At 39.4% G+C, this 17,906-nt stretch overlaps 1 protein-coding gene across 5 annotated transcripts in view; it reads left to right on the top strand.

Annotated features, from left to right (window-relative positions):
• PTPRM (protein tyrosine phosphatase receptor type M) overlaps nucleotides 1–17,906 on the top strand; it is a 527,195-nt gene that overhangs the window by 204,674 nt on the left and 304,615 nt on the right. For all 5 annotated transcript variants that reach the window (XM_063130578.1, XM_063130575.1, XM_063130573.1 and 2 more), the window contains exon 6: nucleotides 10,846–11,020. In XM_063130578.1, coding sequence (XP_062986648.1) covers nucleotides 10,846–11,020 — 175 coding nt within the window. The remainder of the gene's footprint in view (nucleotides 1–10,845; nucleotides 11,021–17,906) is intronic.

The following is a 17,906-nucleotide window of genomic DNA, read 5'->3' as shown; positions in this document are numbered from 1 at the left end:
AGCAAACTTAAGGCATTTGAGCCAAACCTCTGCCTATGCTGTGACATGCATGTTTCCCCATTTACTTCAGTTGTGACTGCAGCTGTCTGCATGTAAAGAGAGGTGGTGTGTCCACAGTGGGGAGTATGCAACAGAGCAACAACTTGCTGAGCTGGTGTGAATGTAAAGCTCAACTTCACTGGGTAACCAGTTTCCATCATTTTGTTGTAAGAGGGCAGGGATCTTGGTCTTGTTTATCTGCTGGGTAAACAGCATCCACCCTGTATGCTGGATGAAAACCATAGGTACAGAGGGTAACGTGAGTTGCTCTTGCTGACCCTAGTCATTACCTTGGGATTATACCTATTAACATCCCAGTCACAGTTTGTTGGTCTCCCCACCCCGATTTTCCCATCTGAATCCCTTTTTTCTTATTAAGTCCCTGAAGAAATTGTGACTGTATAGACAGAACACAAAGCACAAGAACTGCTACTAGGAAAACAAGACAAAATCCACAGCCTATATATACCAGTTGCTGTGGAACATGGGTGGGAGGGTGCTGTTGCACTGTGTCCTGCTTGTGGGTCCCTGGTTGACAGCTGGTTGGCCAGTGCTGGACTAGAAGGACCCTTGGTCAGTTCCAGCATGTCTCTTCTTATGTTCTTAACCCACTAAACAAAATAATCGCCCACCATGAGCCTGCCAGGTACTCCAGCTTGGTCTATAATAAGACTTTAGACCAACTCCAGCTCCAAATAAAATTCTATATGTATAAGAGTGGAAGAGCATGCAGTCACAGTTGAGCCTTCTCCAGGAACCTTTTCCTTTTTGCAACTCAGGGGAGAGACCAGAGTAATCAAAGCAGAGTAATTTAAGCCAATTTAGGCCAATTGCCTACAGGCATACTTCACTTAAATCCAAGCATCAGTTCCTGGAAAAGGTTATATGACAGTAAATTCCATTTATTTCAATTAAACTTACTTCCAAGTAAGTGTGCTTAACTACAGACACATTTTCTGCCTTAGCAGATTTGTGAATCAGACTGCACTTACTTTGTCTGAGATGTGCAATAATTTCTAATGGCTTTCATAGTTGGTGAAGTCACATATCAAACAAATTCCTTTTCAAAACATTTCACCCTAATGTTGCAGTCTTGTACATACTTGACTGGAACTTGTTTTTGAGTAGCTGTGCATAAGATTATACTTAGTAAAGTACATATAGTTTTGTACATTCACAAATTGTACATTTTTTGTACATTCACAAATTGTACATTTTTTGTACATTCACCAATTGCATCACCTACCCTTAATTGTACAAGCCTACAGTCTAACGAAACCTAATCCTCCTTACAACAGCTTTTTGTTATGTACATAAAATGACGTATCTTCCCAATGTTGCTCAACATGTTTTATTTGCATGCAGTCAGTAATTGTATGCTGGTCTGGCCTTTGCAAATCTGAATCCGCCAATTAGAAGGAACAACTGCTGTGGCATTGTCCCTACACCTTTCAAACCCATATCGAATCCAATCAGCCAACAAGAGTTTTCCTGGTGCAACCAGCTAGAGACCCCATGAAAATGGGAGAGTCTACATAACGGAGGATGTGCATGGGTTCCAAGTGCTATTATTTACACTACTTCCAGGTAGATGGCAACAGTTAAGGAGTGTTAAGTATGGCAACAGTTAAGTATTACATCAGAATAAAAGCTCCTTACGATTTATTTCTCTTTCTCATAAATAGTCAGTCATCAAGAAGTTCACTTGACATCTCATCATATCTCTACGTGTTTTGTGTGTACATATATTTCTTCTTTTGTTGCTTTATTAGACTGAGGCCTTAGCTAGACCTAAGGTTTATCCCGGGATCGTCCCGGGGTCATCCTTGTTCATGTAAATGACACACTGGGGATCTAGGGAGCAGGCAGGGATAACCCCAGGACAATCCTGGGATAAACCTTAGGTCTAGCTAAGGCCTCAGTCTAATAAAGCAACAAAAGAAAAAATATATGTACACACAAAACACGTAGAGATATGATGAGATGCCTGAAAGACTGTGGTCCTATTTCTGGTTCTTCCGAACCGAGGTGTAAAATGCTTTTTTTAAAAAATAAAACTTTGCTAAAGCAAAACAAAACTACCAAAACTAGATAGATTATGAAAACTTGCAATTGCCTTTCATTTCTTTTATCTTCTTTCGTCAGGAAGATATTTGTGTGTGTGTCACTACGGGGTTGTTGGAGACTCAAGGGAGGCTGTTTTTCAGCTATGTGGTTGTATACTTCACAGACTTCACTTCAGTATCCTAGTTAACAAAGTTTTTCACGGAAAAGGCATTTCTCCTTCACCCTTCCCCATGTTTTTTTTTCTCAGAGCTTTAAAGCCACATATCATTTTCTGGAAAGGTGGAAGTTCTGTTCTTACCTTTTTAATGGACAAACAAAATAAATGGCTTTTGGAAATAAAATTCAGAAAATCTGAATTACAGTTTATTGCTGGAGTTTCATTGGCAAGACACATCTCATTTGTTTGTGATTAAAATGTTTGTGGTTAGAACAGATTTAAAAGTAGAATATTTATTAACGTAAAAATACCTTACAGAACATGCTGTGTTTTGTGATAAAAGGTTGTGCTTAGGGAATCCTTCAAAAAAGTAGAAGATGCATAGTAGTTTAGAGGTCAAGATTCTATAATGTTTTACACCACAGTTTGAAAGCCTTTTTGCTTCCAGAAGTTGGGTGCAGAAATGAGCAATGAGTCAGGAACAAGATAAGAACACAGGCAGCTGCCTTATACTGAGCTAGATCATTGATCCAAAGTAGTCCAGTATTGTCAGCACTGACTGGCAACAGCTCTCCAGGATTTCAGGCAGGATTTTTTCCAGCCTGACGTGGAGAGGCTGGGGATTGAACTTCAGACCTTCTGCATGCAAAGCATTGTACTTTACCACGGAGCTATTGCCCTTCCCTTATGCTGGATGTGGCCAGCATCGGGATATGGCCATGGCCAGTGTACCCCTCTTCTCTCTCTTACACACAAAATGCACATGCCCACAAAGCCTGCGCCGTCCTGAACTTTATGGCAACTAACTTTGTAAGTCCTTGCTGTGATGGGTCAGTCCTTGATGGGCATGATGCAGCCTGCAGACCATATGTTGCCTACAGATGTAGCTAGTTTTAGAAGCTCCACTAAGCAAGTTACAGATATTACCGTTTTAGAAAATTGGAGGGGGGATTAAAATGCAGTAAAATCATTAGTTCAAGCCATTATCTTAAAAGGCGGTTGAAGTAATAATACAAATAATTATGCAATAGTCTAACTTATTGAGATCTAGAGGATAATCCCTTGTCACAACTTAGGTCTAAAATTTACTGAAGAACTCAAGAATTGCAGCTAATGCAGGGGGCAATCAACATCCCATTTAACACAGTAGAAAAACTCCTATTGGGCTTAATAGCTTTGAATTGCACTCTTAAACTAATTGGATAAGCAACCAGGAAAAAATGTAATAAATCAGTTACTGGGATTCACTACAATGGGGATACTTCCAAAGGTACTTAATTTGGTGTAATTTATGATGTAATAATCCACAATGAGGACAGCTGCAAGCAGCAGTTATGCAGATTAACAGCAGAAATGCTAAACAGGTTTAACAAAAGCATCCTGCTTTTTCTCATGAAACACAGAGAACAGAAAGAAAGAAAAGAGATAACGACTGGGTTCACACAACATGCGGACCCATGGTAGTTTATTTTCCAGAACAACAGATGATGGGTTAGTGTGTTGTCTGTGGGATGTCCACCCTCCTCCACAGTGGTCCCCCAAATAAGCCACCCTGAGAACCCATGGTGTCTAGCCAAGTGGGAAGACTAAAGGAGGAGGAAGGGCAAGGGAAATGAAATAAACTACTCTGTGTAGCTTGTTTGCCTGATCATCTGACGGGAGCATAGTAGGTTATTTGCATTACCACCTACCCAATGTATCTTGCCATCCACCAAGGGTTAGCGTGATGTGTGAACCCAGCTGAGCTTTAGGAAAGCACCATAATGTTATACGTCATACTCTTTTCAATTTCAGGTGAAGACCTTTTTACTTTCCAAGTATTTTGTTTATTAGCTTAGTCTTTTAACTTAGCTGTTTTAAATCTGCATTTTAAAACTGTATAAAACTCTGCATTGCTGCTCGGTTTTATCCTGGTTGTGCTTTTATTTTGTACTTTTATACTCTTGTTTGTTTTATACTTTGAATTGTATTTGATAGTTTTAACTTTTGTGCATCGCCCAGAGTGCTTCAGCTATTGGGCAGTATAGAAATGCAAGAAATAAACAAACAAACAAACCCAAAGACTATTATTGTGGAGAGCTAGGATTTATTTATTTGTGTGATTGTTTTGCTAAGGAGGTCTGGAGGGATCTGGCTTCAGCCTGTCTGGAACTCAACACACACACACCCCAAATTAGCTTTGCTGGCTCCTGTTGAAAGTTGGAAGTTGGAACCTTTTATATTTAACCACCTGTAAACTTTTAAAATGTTAAGTTCAAACTTGAACATTAGTCTACTGTGACGGATCGAGTTCCTGTAATTCAAGAAGCTATGGTATCTTTTTGGTCAGAAGTGTTCAGTAACAAAAGATGTACAGGGAGATATTTTTAGAGAACCGTCTGCTACTCCTTGCTATGTCATGAACTCATCCAAATATATATAAAGATTTAGGATATAGAAACTATTGATAAATGATGAACAAAATAAGCTCGTTTATTTGGGATCACAAGAGCTAAAGGAAATTTCAATCACTACACAAAAGGTTGATGGATATTTTTACAAGTTAAACTTTTTATCTAAGGATGCTGCTTTTATTTAGCTTTAATATAAAGTAAAGTGTTTTAGGATGCAGTGCTAAACATACATTAAGGGGTGATTTCTGCAGGACTTAATTTCTGAATGTATGTGCTAAGGACTGCATTGTCAACACCTTACTATGGAATTTATTGCAAGGGCAGTTTGTTGAAAACAGGGTCAGATAATCAACCAATAGCCCCCAAACCCATGCTTGCAATGTGAATATGCATTTAACATAAAACATGTAAGAACCAAATATAGCAATGTAAGAGTTGCGTTGGACCCTTCTTACAAATTTCAGACAGATAGGTGCAGGGGTGTGTGTGCAAGAGCAAGCTTCACAATTTATGGGGTGTGTGTGGAGTGGTTCAAAATGGGATTTGCTTACTGTGACGTCCTGTCCTCTTGTGTCATCTCAACTTCAGCTGAGACACCCACAAGCACCCGACAGGATTGTCCACGCCACTAGCACCCAGGACCACTTTAATCCCCCCTGTGCTAATGACGTGTTTGGGGGTTTAGGTCTACTGGTGCTGCTCCTTTCTCGCCTCTTCTTTAGACCCCACAGCTCCACAGCCCAGCAACCTAGCCCTCAGTTTCCCATTCCGCTGCCACCATTTGTTGTTTTCTCCTCAGACACCTCCACAGACCACACCAGTTGTTTGTAAATATAATTGGAATTTATTAACTCAAGTAAATGCGTGTATAATCTTAATGGTTTCCTCAGTTCAAATGTGTATGGTTACAAGGTTCAAAACGTATTGGTTTCAGTCACTTCTTTATTACTACATTCCACTATATAGTCCTAAAATCTTCTAGTTCTCTCTACCTCACAGAATTCTAACCTACACACTGTATCTCTCACTCTCTTCACAGACCATCTCCTAACACTCAAACTCTTATATTCTACTGACTCATCTCACACTGACACTTCTACAGACTCATCTACCCCCTCCTCTCACTCATAGCTACTTTTCTCTAGCTCCTCCCACTCTTACTCAGCCAATCTACACTCCCCCTCAGCCATCCAATCAATACGCAGGCATTCAACCCCCCTCTACTAATTGTAAGTACCTTGAGGTCTACTTATTTCCTGAACCTTTTATATAATATAAACAATAACTTTGAATATATATTTACATTTATAGCATATAAGGCAGCTGAACATCAGACTTATTCCCCTGTGTTTGGGGGGGGGTGCAACTTCAAAGGGGTGCCCCTAAGGAAGAAACCTGCTGAGAGAGCTTGATTCAGGTTGTGGGGGCTTGGTGGAACTCTGCATAGCTGAACAGGCAGGAGTGCATACAGGTATCTCCCAGTTAGTTCTGAATCTGAAACCATCCAGAGACACATAGTCACAAAATACAGTGTAAACACAAGAACAGTGGGCCTGTTCAGTCGTGATGACACTCCAAGCCATGGTTAGGCCATTAACCTTTTTGCACCAAATGGTTAGTGAGTGTGTTTAAACTGGGATTATGTAGCCACCATGATTAGGAATGGTTCACACAACATGCTAAGTCACGGTACCTGCAGACGCCACATTGGGGACCCCTTCTCTAAACTCTCTCTTGCAAGCATATTGCAAACACGTTTTGGCTGCACCATGCTTCACATATCTCTCAAAGTTATGGCTATTTTGGTTGCTGTGATTGACCTCCAAAATGCCATCCCCATTCACTGGGAACACACAAACTACATTTTTCTGCTAATCTTCAGATATAGCCACCGTGGTAGGCACTTGCATACTTGTGCATGGCAGTCACTCTGAATAACAGAGATCTCTCTCCTGGACCACCACATTCCTGGCTTCACTCAGTAATGCTGGAGAATCCAGATGATGTTGCTGCCAGACTGCTGGATTCCAGTGTTTCTCACTTGTTCTTCCATTTATTCAACTATAGAAAAATCTATAGTAGTAGATTTATAGTATCAATCACCCAGGATGGATTGACTTACTACTGTTCAGCTGTGATAAAATAGGAAACAGATAATTTTTAAATGGTTGGAGATATAATTCCTTTTTAATCTTCATTCAGAATATTAATCAAAAGGAGGAAATTTTCCTTTTGCAAGATGGAAGCAAATGCAGTGCAATGTCATATATAACTATTGGCTGTGGGATGGATCCAGGTTAAGTGAGTTGTACTTCGTTTCCTTTGAAATCAATGAGACTCAAGTTAGTTATGATTACCTTTTCATATTGATTTCAGTAGGACCCAAGTGTGACTAACTTAGTCTAGATCCATCTATGGATGCATGAGAAATTCATTCCAGTTCATTTTTGACCAGAATCTACCCAATTTACACTTCTTCCAACCAAACGTGGACCTGAACCCAATGTGCGGTTGAAGCAGAGCAGATTTGGAAGCAGAGCAGATTTGGAAGCAGATTTCCAAGCAGAGCAAAACAAACATGTTTGCAAAATGCATACATTTGAAAAATGTGCACAAATACACTTTAAAGAATGGAAGAAAAATACATATTTTTCAATTGATGTGTACATTTGAAATTTTTGTGTGAAATGAAAAGGAAAAAACAGCTTGCAGTCTGATAAGATCACAAGTAAGAATGAGCTTTGGGGTGGAATTCCGAGAACTTTGTCAAACTGGTGGTTTGCTGATTCCCACATTCCTTGATCCAACCCTTCATGTAGGATCACCTCTAGTAGGTATGAATTGTAGTATTATTATTTTTTACATTGACAAAGAAACAGTAACATCTACAGAAATCAAAATATCTGTGACACTATCAGTGGGCTGGGAGCTGGGGATGGGCTGGGGAGAATCATAAGTTCTGATGACTCCCAGGTAGTCATTTTTTAAAAATTATTTGTATGTATTATGACTTTTTAATCTTGAACTTTTGCAAATTGTGTCGTTTAATATAATCTTACTCTTGTTTATTCCAACACTTTCTTAAATAAGACTATGCTATTAAAGTTAAAAGTTAAATGACTTCATTATTGTGGTACTTATTGAAGAAATTAAAATTTGTTATTTACTGTTTAATATCCAACTACTTTGGCACAAAGCTCCGTTTAACCTTGGCTTTCACCTCATGAATTATGTACAAGAGTCAGCTTAATGTTGGCATTATTCGGAGTTTTCCAAAAGCTATAAATAGCATGTTAAGGTTACTTTCACCATGTTGACATCTCAATACCATAATTAACAGAATGAGTTCAGGATTTTCTTAATAGGTTCAACATTTTGTTTTGTTTTGGTACAGAAAGCAGGGCTCGCTCTTTCCACTTCATAAAGTCGGGCAGGTTAGATTCATACATACTTTTTGTAACTTAATTTGTGCTCGAAGACAAAGATAGAAAAAAAATAAAGACATAAAACCATTGGCATAATTTAGCTAAAATGAGGTATGCACAGTTAAGCATGTAGACTCTACAGACTGCATTGGCTTTTACTCATGCCCAACTTTATTTAGATTGTTACTGGTATGTGGAAGCTAACCCTCAAGGTCTTTTATGAACCTTTTCTGCCTAGGCAGTTCCCACACCAACCATGCACTAGTTCCAGGAACAGGTGGACGAATGCAGTGAGCCTCCAGTGTACTCCCTCCCTCCTCCTTTTTCCCAAGCCAGGTCTTCAACTGGGCATGGATGACACCTCCAACCCACGAATGACTTTAGGAAAGTGTAGCAGGAAAGGAAATCATTGTGTAAAGACGGTCTCACCTCAAAACTAATTCTCTAGCTTCTGCTTCCCTACCACACTGTAGCACAACACTGTAACGAAATGAACAAAGTATTTTGCATGTGGCTCTGTTACACCTTGTTTAGATTACTGCAATGTGCTGTGCATGGAGCTGCCTCTGAAAACTGTTCACAAACTACAGTTAGTGCAAAATACAGCAGCACAATTACTAACTGGGACCAGAAGTATGAAACACATCTTGCAGTTACATTGGCTTCTGGTCTGTTTCTGACCACCATTTAAAGTACTGCTTTTAATCTACAAATCCCTCAATGGCTTGGATCTATGTTACCTGAATAACCATTTGTTCCACACAAACCTGCCCAGGGGTTAAGGTCAGCCCCTGAAGCCTTGGTCTGGGTCCTGACACCTTTTGAACTGATACATGTCACGATGGGAGAAAAGGCCTTTTTCTGTTGTGGGACCCCGATGCTAGAATACTCTTCCTGGTGAAGAGCATTACCTGAGCAATCTTTGTTTTCTTTTTGGTGCCATGTATGCCCTGCCTTTCTACCATGAAAAACACCACTAAAGGAAGCTTACATTCATAAATACAACTTAATTAAAATAATAATAAACGATGTATTAAAACGCAATAAAAACACAGCAATAACAGAATACAAACAGCATTGAACCCAACAGAATCACTCGCATGTCAAAGGCCTGCTTGAATAAAAAGATCTTTGGCTGCTGCTTGAAGGATGGGTGAGAGGAAACCAACTTAGCCTCTCTCAGCATGGAGTTCCACAGCCTGTGAGCAGCCACCAAAAACATCCTCTCTCATGTCACCACCAAATGCACCTCTTAAGGTAGTGGCATTGAAATAAGGTCCTCTCCCTAGGACTTAAGACCTAGCCAGGCTCTTATGGGAGAAGCCAGTCTTTCAGGTAGCATGGTCACAAGCAGAATAGATCTTTATAACTACTACTTTGTAGTGTGTCTGCAAACAATCTGGTAGGAATTCTGGCCAACAGCCTTGCTGGAGCATTCTGGCCTAGCTGAGATTTCTGAACAGTTTTCAAAGGCAGACCCAGATAGAGCGTGTTACAATAATCCAATGGGATGTAACTAAGGCATAACTCCAGACAAGCTCTTCCAGTGATTTCATATAAATGTTAAATAGCATGGGGAGGGGACATACAGCCCTGAGGGACACCACAGGCCAACAGGCCTCCCAGCATCACCATCTAAATTCACCCTTCCAAGAAGGACTGAAGCACTGTATAACAGTGCCTCCTAGTCCCATCTCAAACATATGCCCCAGAAGGGTACCATGGTTGATAGTATCAAAAGCCACCAAGAGGTCTTGCGGAAGCAACAAGGACTCATTCCCTCTTTCCAGTTCCAGCATAGATCTTCCACCAAAGCAATCAAAGCAGTCTATGCCCATAGCCAGGCCTGAAGCCATATTCAGATGGATCTAGATAATCTGCCTCGTCCACAAATCTTTAGAACTGAGAAGCCCCCAACACACTCTAGCACCTTGCCCAATAATGGAATATTGGAGACCAGTCGGAAATGATTAAATACAGCGGGGTTCCGGGTATTCTTTTTATTATTATTATTTCCCTTGTCTTTTAATGTGATATGATGCTTTGGTTTTATGCTGCCATTTGAGTTATTACTCTAATACGCACTGTTTGATTGGGATTTTATGTTTTATTGTTTTAATTGTGATTTGCTATTTCATTGTGAGCCACTCTGAGAACATTTGCAGAAAAATAGCCTAAAATGTGTACACACTATGTGTGTGAATGAGAGAGGAACTCAAAGTTGCACAGATTTATTAGACCCAACATGTAGTGCCCCTGAAAAAGACTTTTGTTGATAATTGGCTGTATTAATCTATCCTGTTCAATGCTATTCTGTTAACTGCCAAACAAGATTGTTTTTTGTTTGCCTAAGACAAAGATCCTCAAAACATTCTATGCAAAGATAAATGCTGGGACAAAGCAATTTTCCAAACCAAAGAGAATTGGTTGCACAGGTTTTGGAACTATTCAGCTCCTACATTTTAACAACGCTGATTTGTTATGTAGTAGAAAAACAAATACACTTCCCTCATCTCTTTGTTTAAAACACTTTGATCATTTCTTTGTTTAATACGAGATCATCTGCTGTGACTTAAAAAGAGGTGCTAGCTATTTTAGATGCTGTTAATTAATTGTTTCATCCAAACTAAAAACAAGCCTTATACATGCTAATTTATATGTCATATTAAAATTTAATTTCAATTGAAAAGTATTTTGCAAAATGTCTTTTCAGTTCGTTTTTTATTAGTTTAAAATTAAATTTTGCATTTGTTTTTTTCACCAGGGATTGCTTGTACGGGATGCACCTGTGAAGGACATGAAAGTTTTTAATGATCGGCGATTCGTAGTTTCATTTAGTGTGGTGAATGCTACCAAACGCGATGCTGGCAATTACCGCTGCATGATTCGTACAGAAGGAGGAGTTGGAGTATCTAATTATGCAGAACTGATCGTTAAAGGTATTTCAGAATGGATACATGAAACGGAAAGGGTACAGACCAAACTCCTGAATACTTGGATATTGGACAAATTGCCTTCATTGGTGATCTAATAAAGCAAATTCATTAAGATGACCAACTCTAGGCATAATTCAAAGCTCTGCTGGCTTTGACATATATATGGGGTTTTCTACATACAGAGATTGTCTTGTTATTTTTTGTTAACTGAGAAATGCTGATTGCATGACATGAGAAGAATAGAATGGATCTGTCTAGATGGACTTTTGTATGTGTATATACTGTATACACAGTATGATTCATGAAAGGAATGGCAATTTAAGACCACTTTCTGGGAAATAAAAATAATTATTTATAGTTTTGTTCCCACTGACTTAGAATTTGATTGTCATTCTGGAAGACAATATTGATATGTATTTGGAAGGAATTACAGGGTTGTACCCATCCCTGCCCATCCTTCAGAGAATGGGTTTCCCCTCTCTCTGCAGTTACCCATGCTCCCAAATCTACTACAGTGGATTGGCAGACTCTCTGGAGCTGTTTTGGGGAGCACGTGGGGGGCTGCAGAGGAAGGCAAGTAACGGGATGTCTGAGCGGAAATCTGCTTACCTGACATAGGATTTACTTTGATGTTTTCTTAATATTTATTTTGAATGAATAAACAGCTTTTCTATTGAAGCTTATCAAATAAAATCATTGCTTTATGATATACATTTGGTATCTCAGCTTAGCCTGAGTCCAATCATACTGTTATGTGCTCCCCAGTTCCTAGTAGTGAAAAGTTCCAGGAGAAACACTCAGGGTTTAGTTGGATGAGTCAGAGCACTGGAGACTTACGGTGTGTTTCTAATATTTGCATTATTTACAAATACACAAGCTGAATATATTGAAAGCAAATAAACACAGTTTCAGCAAGCAGTATATCTCCAGAGAACAACTTGTGTAGAACCCCCCCCCTTTCCCCACACCAACCAGGTTGAATTCCCTGTTTCAGCTAACTCCAGATAGGAGCTCTCAGTATTATGTCTCTCATTTCAAACTCAAAGCCACTTTTTGTCTGTTTGTTTTGCTGTTGTCTCCGCCCCCCATCTCCCGCCTGTGGTTGGAGGGATGTCACCTTCTCTAGGCCCCTGTCAGTATCTCTCCAAATTTCCAGCTAGTAGGAGTTCCCCTTGAAAAAAATCAGCCAATGATCTTTAACTATTAGCCAGCAATCCATCTAAGAAAAGAATAGTCACTCAACAGCTGTAGCAATACCTCCTCATGAGACAAAGATACCCTTCAGATGATTGGGCCAAAGGAAGCTTCCCTAGTCATAGAAAATGGCGGAAGAAAGCAGTTGAACTGCTGAATGAGAGGAATTGACTCGTTTTCCAGAGATGTAGCTCTTGACCCAGGATGCTGTAGTACTGAAGAAGAACAAACAAACAATTAAAAGTTTACTCTGCTAATGTCACATGACTTATCAGTGTCTTCTTTGATAGTGTCTTTCAATGATCGATGACTAACATTTTTATTAAAAAATGCCACAAAGCAGGAATTAAAATTCTGAATAATGTCTCTGTCACAAGCAAACTTACATAACACTCAGGGGGGAAAAAGAAGTAAAAAGGAAAAGGAAGGGAGCCACAAAATAATAGACAAGAATATAGAGAAGAAAAGTGAGACAAAGAAATATCCACAGAATCTGATTTTTTGAAGTTGTAGCATTTTTTTGCCATTGACCTTGATCTTGCCATGTATGAACTTATTTATCATAGCCCTATAATATTTGCTGTTGTTCACCTCTCTCAGCACATTTACAGTGTGTGTGGTGAATAATTATTTACCCTTAGGGTGTAATCCCATTACGTACTTGTAGTGTGATGAAGTAATTATGGTAATCCCTGTTGCTTGTGCCATTGCTTTTATGAGCCCTCATGCAGGTTGTTCCTTGTGACCTAAAAAGCCCATTTTAAACAGTGTACTGACCTTGGAACAGATTATATTTAAATAACAACATTATGGGAACTTTAAGCTCATTTTCATTGTTACTGATAGGCAATTACACAGGATTTACATTTGTTTAATTATGTTTCACAGAAAATTGCATATTTTAAGTAAAGTATGGGTTTTTAATATAAGTTTATTAGAGAGTTAAAAGTTGGTGGATGTTTACAGATTTCCCCCCTAGGCTTTGTGATTAGTAATGGCTAAATTTATTATTATTATTATTATTATTATTATTATTATTATTATTATTATTGAGTAATATTAGTGCCTTATCCAGAAATATTGTTACATATATTTTGGTGTGATATAAGCAACATTTTGCCTACATAGAGATAATTACTGCATGAGGAAAGCTATGTACTCTGTGAGCCTTATGGACATAACCCTAAACCATATTTTTGTATTATATGCATGAGTTTGCACAAGCCTTGAGGTCCTGTACTCTTTTCTTCTCTGGCACAGTAACAAGGTGATCAGAAGTTTTCCTTTCTGTCCAAACTCAGGGGATTTATTATTTACTTAAACAGCCCAGGAATGGATGACGATTAGGATTATTTACAACATTTATATACCGCTCAGTTATCTAACACAGATTTCAAAGTGGTGAACGTAGATATAAACAGTAAAAGAAAGAAGATTAAAAAAGCAAATTTTAAAATTATTCAATTTAAAACAAAGAAGCCAGAAAAAAGCAGTGGCTAGTCAGTTGGGGAAGGCTTCTCGAAACAGAGATGGTTTATCATTCTGACTTGTTCTTAAGAAATAGTTTAAACTAACCAGACTTCACAGGATTTGTAATGGGATGCTGGCTTTTTTAAAAGTGGAAACAAGTTGCTTCTGATGCCTTCTTTGCTCCAAAGGAGGAACAAAGAGGGGGACATGCAAGGCTTGTACATCTAAGGTCAAATGGGCCAGTGTTTGTGAAGAGCAGCAAAAACGTTTTCTTTGCAAGTCCACAAACTGGGACGCCAGTTTGCATAATGCCTTCCTGCCACATGTAATTTCCACAAAGTTACACTCGCTTTTGCAGTTATCTAACCAGGACTAACCTATACATATGCATAGTTTGATCAGGTGCAGATGGAAAATGGCTCTAAGAGTAATCCTAAAGAATACTTGTAGGACAAAGGACTTCATTTATACTGACTCTTGGGGGGAATCTGCACGTCGTTCTCAGGGCGCTTCCATCCGCCCCCAGTGCACCCCGAAAACGATCGTGTAACTCGCCTGTAAAAGAGCCGAGGAAGGAGCGTCCTTGCCGCCGGCACCGGTGCCACCCAACTTCCTCCTCGCCAGCTGGCTTGGAGAGCTCGGCAGAAGAAGGCGGGGTGGAGAGCGGAAGAAGCTCTCCACCCCACCTTCTTCCCCCGAGCTCTCCGTCCCAGCCGGCGAGGAGGGAGTTGGGTGGCGCCGGCAAGGACGCTTCTTCCTCGGCTCTTCTACAGGCGAGTTACACGATCGTTTTCGGGGTGCACTGGGGGCGGATGGAAGCGCCCTGAGAACGACGTGCGGATTCCCCCTTGGAGCCCTCAGTCCATCCTAAGCTCTGCCAGCAAGGGACTGGTGGGGTGGGAAGGAACTACTGAGGCTTTTTTGGCTGCCTATTCTTCCAAAACTGTATCCAAAGTTAGACAGGTCTTTAAGCCCATCTTACTCACCTACTTTGCTGCAGGCAGGGACAAGAGTGATCTGTGAATCCATGGCATGTCCTCTCCCCACCCCCTCCCACCGGCAGTGCCGTTCCCTCTCCATTTTGTTCCCAAGGTTTGAACTCAGACCTCAGGAGAGGAGCTGCCACTGAGCTTTCCACAACAGCTAAGGAGGGATAGTGGGGCCGAGGGAGATCCACGGTCCAATCTTTTCCTCCATGGTCAGAGTGCTCTAAGTAGCTTATATTTGATAATGTTGAAGTTACATTTTTGGGAATACAAACTGATTCAGGTCAGTTGGTATATGAGAAATGAAAGAGGAAAAGGTAATTTTTTTTTCTTTGATTGTTGAGCCTTAACTTAATTTGCATCATCAACTAATTTAGAAGATATTTTCTCCAAGAAAAACCTCTAATACGAATGGGAAATATTTTGCAGTAGATAAGAAATGTCTTCTTTCATTCTTCTGCATTGATATTTTTGGCATTTTAAATATAAACGTCTCTGATTTTGTTTTGTTATGTTTCTAATTTTAGGAGATAACAGTAGGAGATCTTAGGAGATCTTAAGAAGGGCAGATTATTCAGACTCCCAACATACACTTTCTTTGAAGCTGCAGGCTTATGTATTGCACCTGTGTAGAGATTGTGATACATCTCTATACAGGGTTGTAGCCATGAGGATGGATTTGTAGGTTGTATCCTCATAATTTCCCTTCTCTCTCTTTCTCTTTTCTCTTTTCTCTTGTCTATTAGAATATCACTAGAGGTCAACATGAGTTTGTCAAGAATAAGTCATGCCAGATCAAGCTTATCTCCTTTTTTATAGTTACTAGTTTGGTAAACCATGGGAATGCTGTGGTATCTTGATAATATATCTTAATTTCAGCAAAAGGTCCTGCACTGTTTAACATTTTTATCAATGACTTACTGTAGATGAGGGTGTATCAAATTTGCAGATAACACAGAACTAGGAGGGATAGCTAGCACTATAGAAGACAGGATCAATATACAAAAGGATCTAGACAGGCTGGAACACTGGGCTAAATCTTATAAACTAAAATTCAACAGAGATAAATGGAAGGTCTTGCATTTAGGTACAAGAAATCTTAAGACACAAGTATAGGATGGAGGAGACCTGGCTTGGCAGCAGTACATGTGAAAATACCCAGGTGTTTTAGTGGATCACTAGCTGAATATGAGCCAGCAGTGCATTGAGGCTATTAAGAAAGTTCATGCAATCTTGGGCTGCATTAAAAGAAGCTGTGGGCATATCTACACCAGCCCTATATCCCGGGATTGTTTCTGTGCATCCAAATGCCACACAGGGGATCCCGGGAGCAGGCAGGGATGATCCCTCCATTTTCCTAGGATAACTATTAGGAGTAGAAAGGGCCACAGTGTCCCGATCATGGGTAGTAATAGTTCTATTTTGCATTAGTGAGGCCACATTTGGAGTCCAGTCTCCAGTTCCAGGCAGCCCATTTTAAGAGCATATCCAGAGAAGAACAGCCAGGATGGTGACAAGTCTGGAAACCAATTCCTATCACCTTTCCTTCCCAAACACACACACTTTCAAATCTGCCTTCATACTTACAAATATGTACATCCTCATTTTTTTACTTTGTTTTCTGGAACAGAAATACATGTAAATACAACCTTCATTTATTTTTTTTAGAATGACACCATATTGAAGTAAGTGTAAACAAATGTAGGCATTAATATTGCTAGGGTTAAAAATGGTATGCCATTATATGATCTATCGAGGTGCAATACAGCTGTATGTAAAGTGATCTTTCAGATATTTTATTGGCGTGTCTTTTTATATGAGAGCTAATCAAAGTGTTGACTGGAAAATTTAAGTGAACCGTAAAAAACAATTTTAAATTTTTTATCTAAGTATTGATTCTTATAGGGGGGAATGAATAGTGTCAGTTACTTGTCATGCTGAATGTTCCAAGCTCACACTATTCTCATCTACTGTATGTTTGTAAGAGAGATGTTTGTCACTTTATCTAATTCAAGACATGGAATTGCACATGTCAGATCACCCACCTATTGTAAAACAACAACACAATAGTAAACCCAACCAACTAAACAACAACAACAACGAAATACTTCACCTTTTTTCTAACAGGTGATATAAAAGTAATAATCAGACCTAGTAAATAGGAAAACAGCAGACCACAATGAATTCAGTATACTGGGGGGAAGTGAATTAGAATTTTATGTACACTCAGAGTAATGAACTTTTCTAATAGTAGTCAGCTGTAGCATAGATTAGATTTAGAAAAAGAATGAGCCTGTCTGAGAAGATATCAGATTATTGCAAAGTACTTATTGAGTTCATACAAGGTAAACCTAGGTGTTAGACTGGCTAGAAGGAGTTTTGTTAGGTTTTTAAGCAAGGGCATGGAAGGACAACCATCTGTACTGCCCAAAGCTTATATTTCTTGTTGAGGTCAAATGGAAGATTTAGCACATTGAATAGCACTGAACGCGTGAAGGACCTGTACAACATTGAATGGTGTGCAAGTGTGAGAGTAAAATCATTTCCAAAACTGTGGCAAGGTTTCATAAAATATTAAATGCATAGCATTGAGGTATGAATAGTTTTGAGAGTGAATGCTTAAAATAGTAGCCTCTTTTGATTTTCTTCTTTTGCATGTGACTCTGTGTGTGCGTACATACACATGCATACAAGTTTTTGTTTCATAGTTATACGCTAACACCATCTATTCACCAAGTAGTTTAATATAAGTGGCGAATTGTACCATAACATAGCAGTTTTCCATTGTAAAATGGGAAATGAAAACTGAACAAAGGAAGTGTTGTATAAAGAGCTCAAAATAGCCTTTTTCCTTTGACAGTCACCTACAGAGCAGTTGATAGTTCTTATACTGTTAAGAAGGCGTGAATACTTAACACCATTTGGTTATGCCTTAGCTCTTAAGAAATCCTTAGGGTGTTACTTTGCATTGCAGGGATTCTAGCAAAAAGGAAAAAAGGTAGACCACTTAAGTCAGCCAGGCTTTTACCCCCTCCTGTAGCTATAGGGCAAATGACAGTTGTAGCTGTATTTGGGAGGTGTGGAAGCACCTGTGCCCAGTGGGTAGGAGTTTTCTTATTATCAGTAGCTGTGTTTTTCCTTTTGTAATGAAATTTATGTGATCCACATGTCCTGTAAGGGGTCTTTTGGGTGTGTTCCCCACTCCGTGAACCATTCATGTGACCTGCCCCAATACCACC

This window comes from Elgaria multicarinata, chromosome 7, assembly GCF_023053635.1.
Source record: "Elgaria multicarinata webbii isolate HBS135686 ecotype San Diego chromosome 7, rElgMul1.1.pri, whole genome shotgun sequence".
NCBI lineage: Eukaryota > Metazoa > Chordata > Lepidosauria > Squamata > Anguidae > Elgaria > Elgaria multicarinata.
This window is presented reverse-complemented; position numbering and strand designations above follow the sequence as displayed.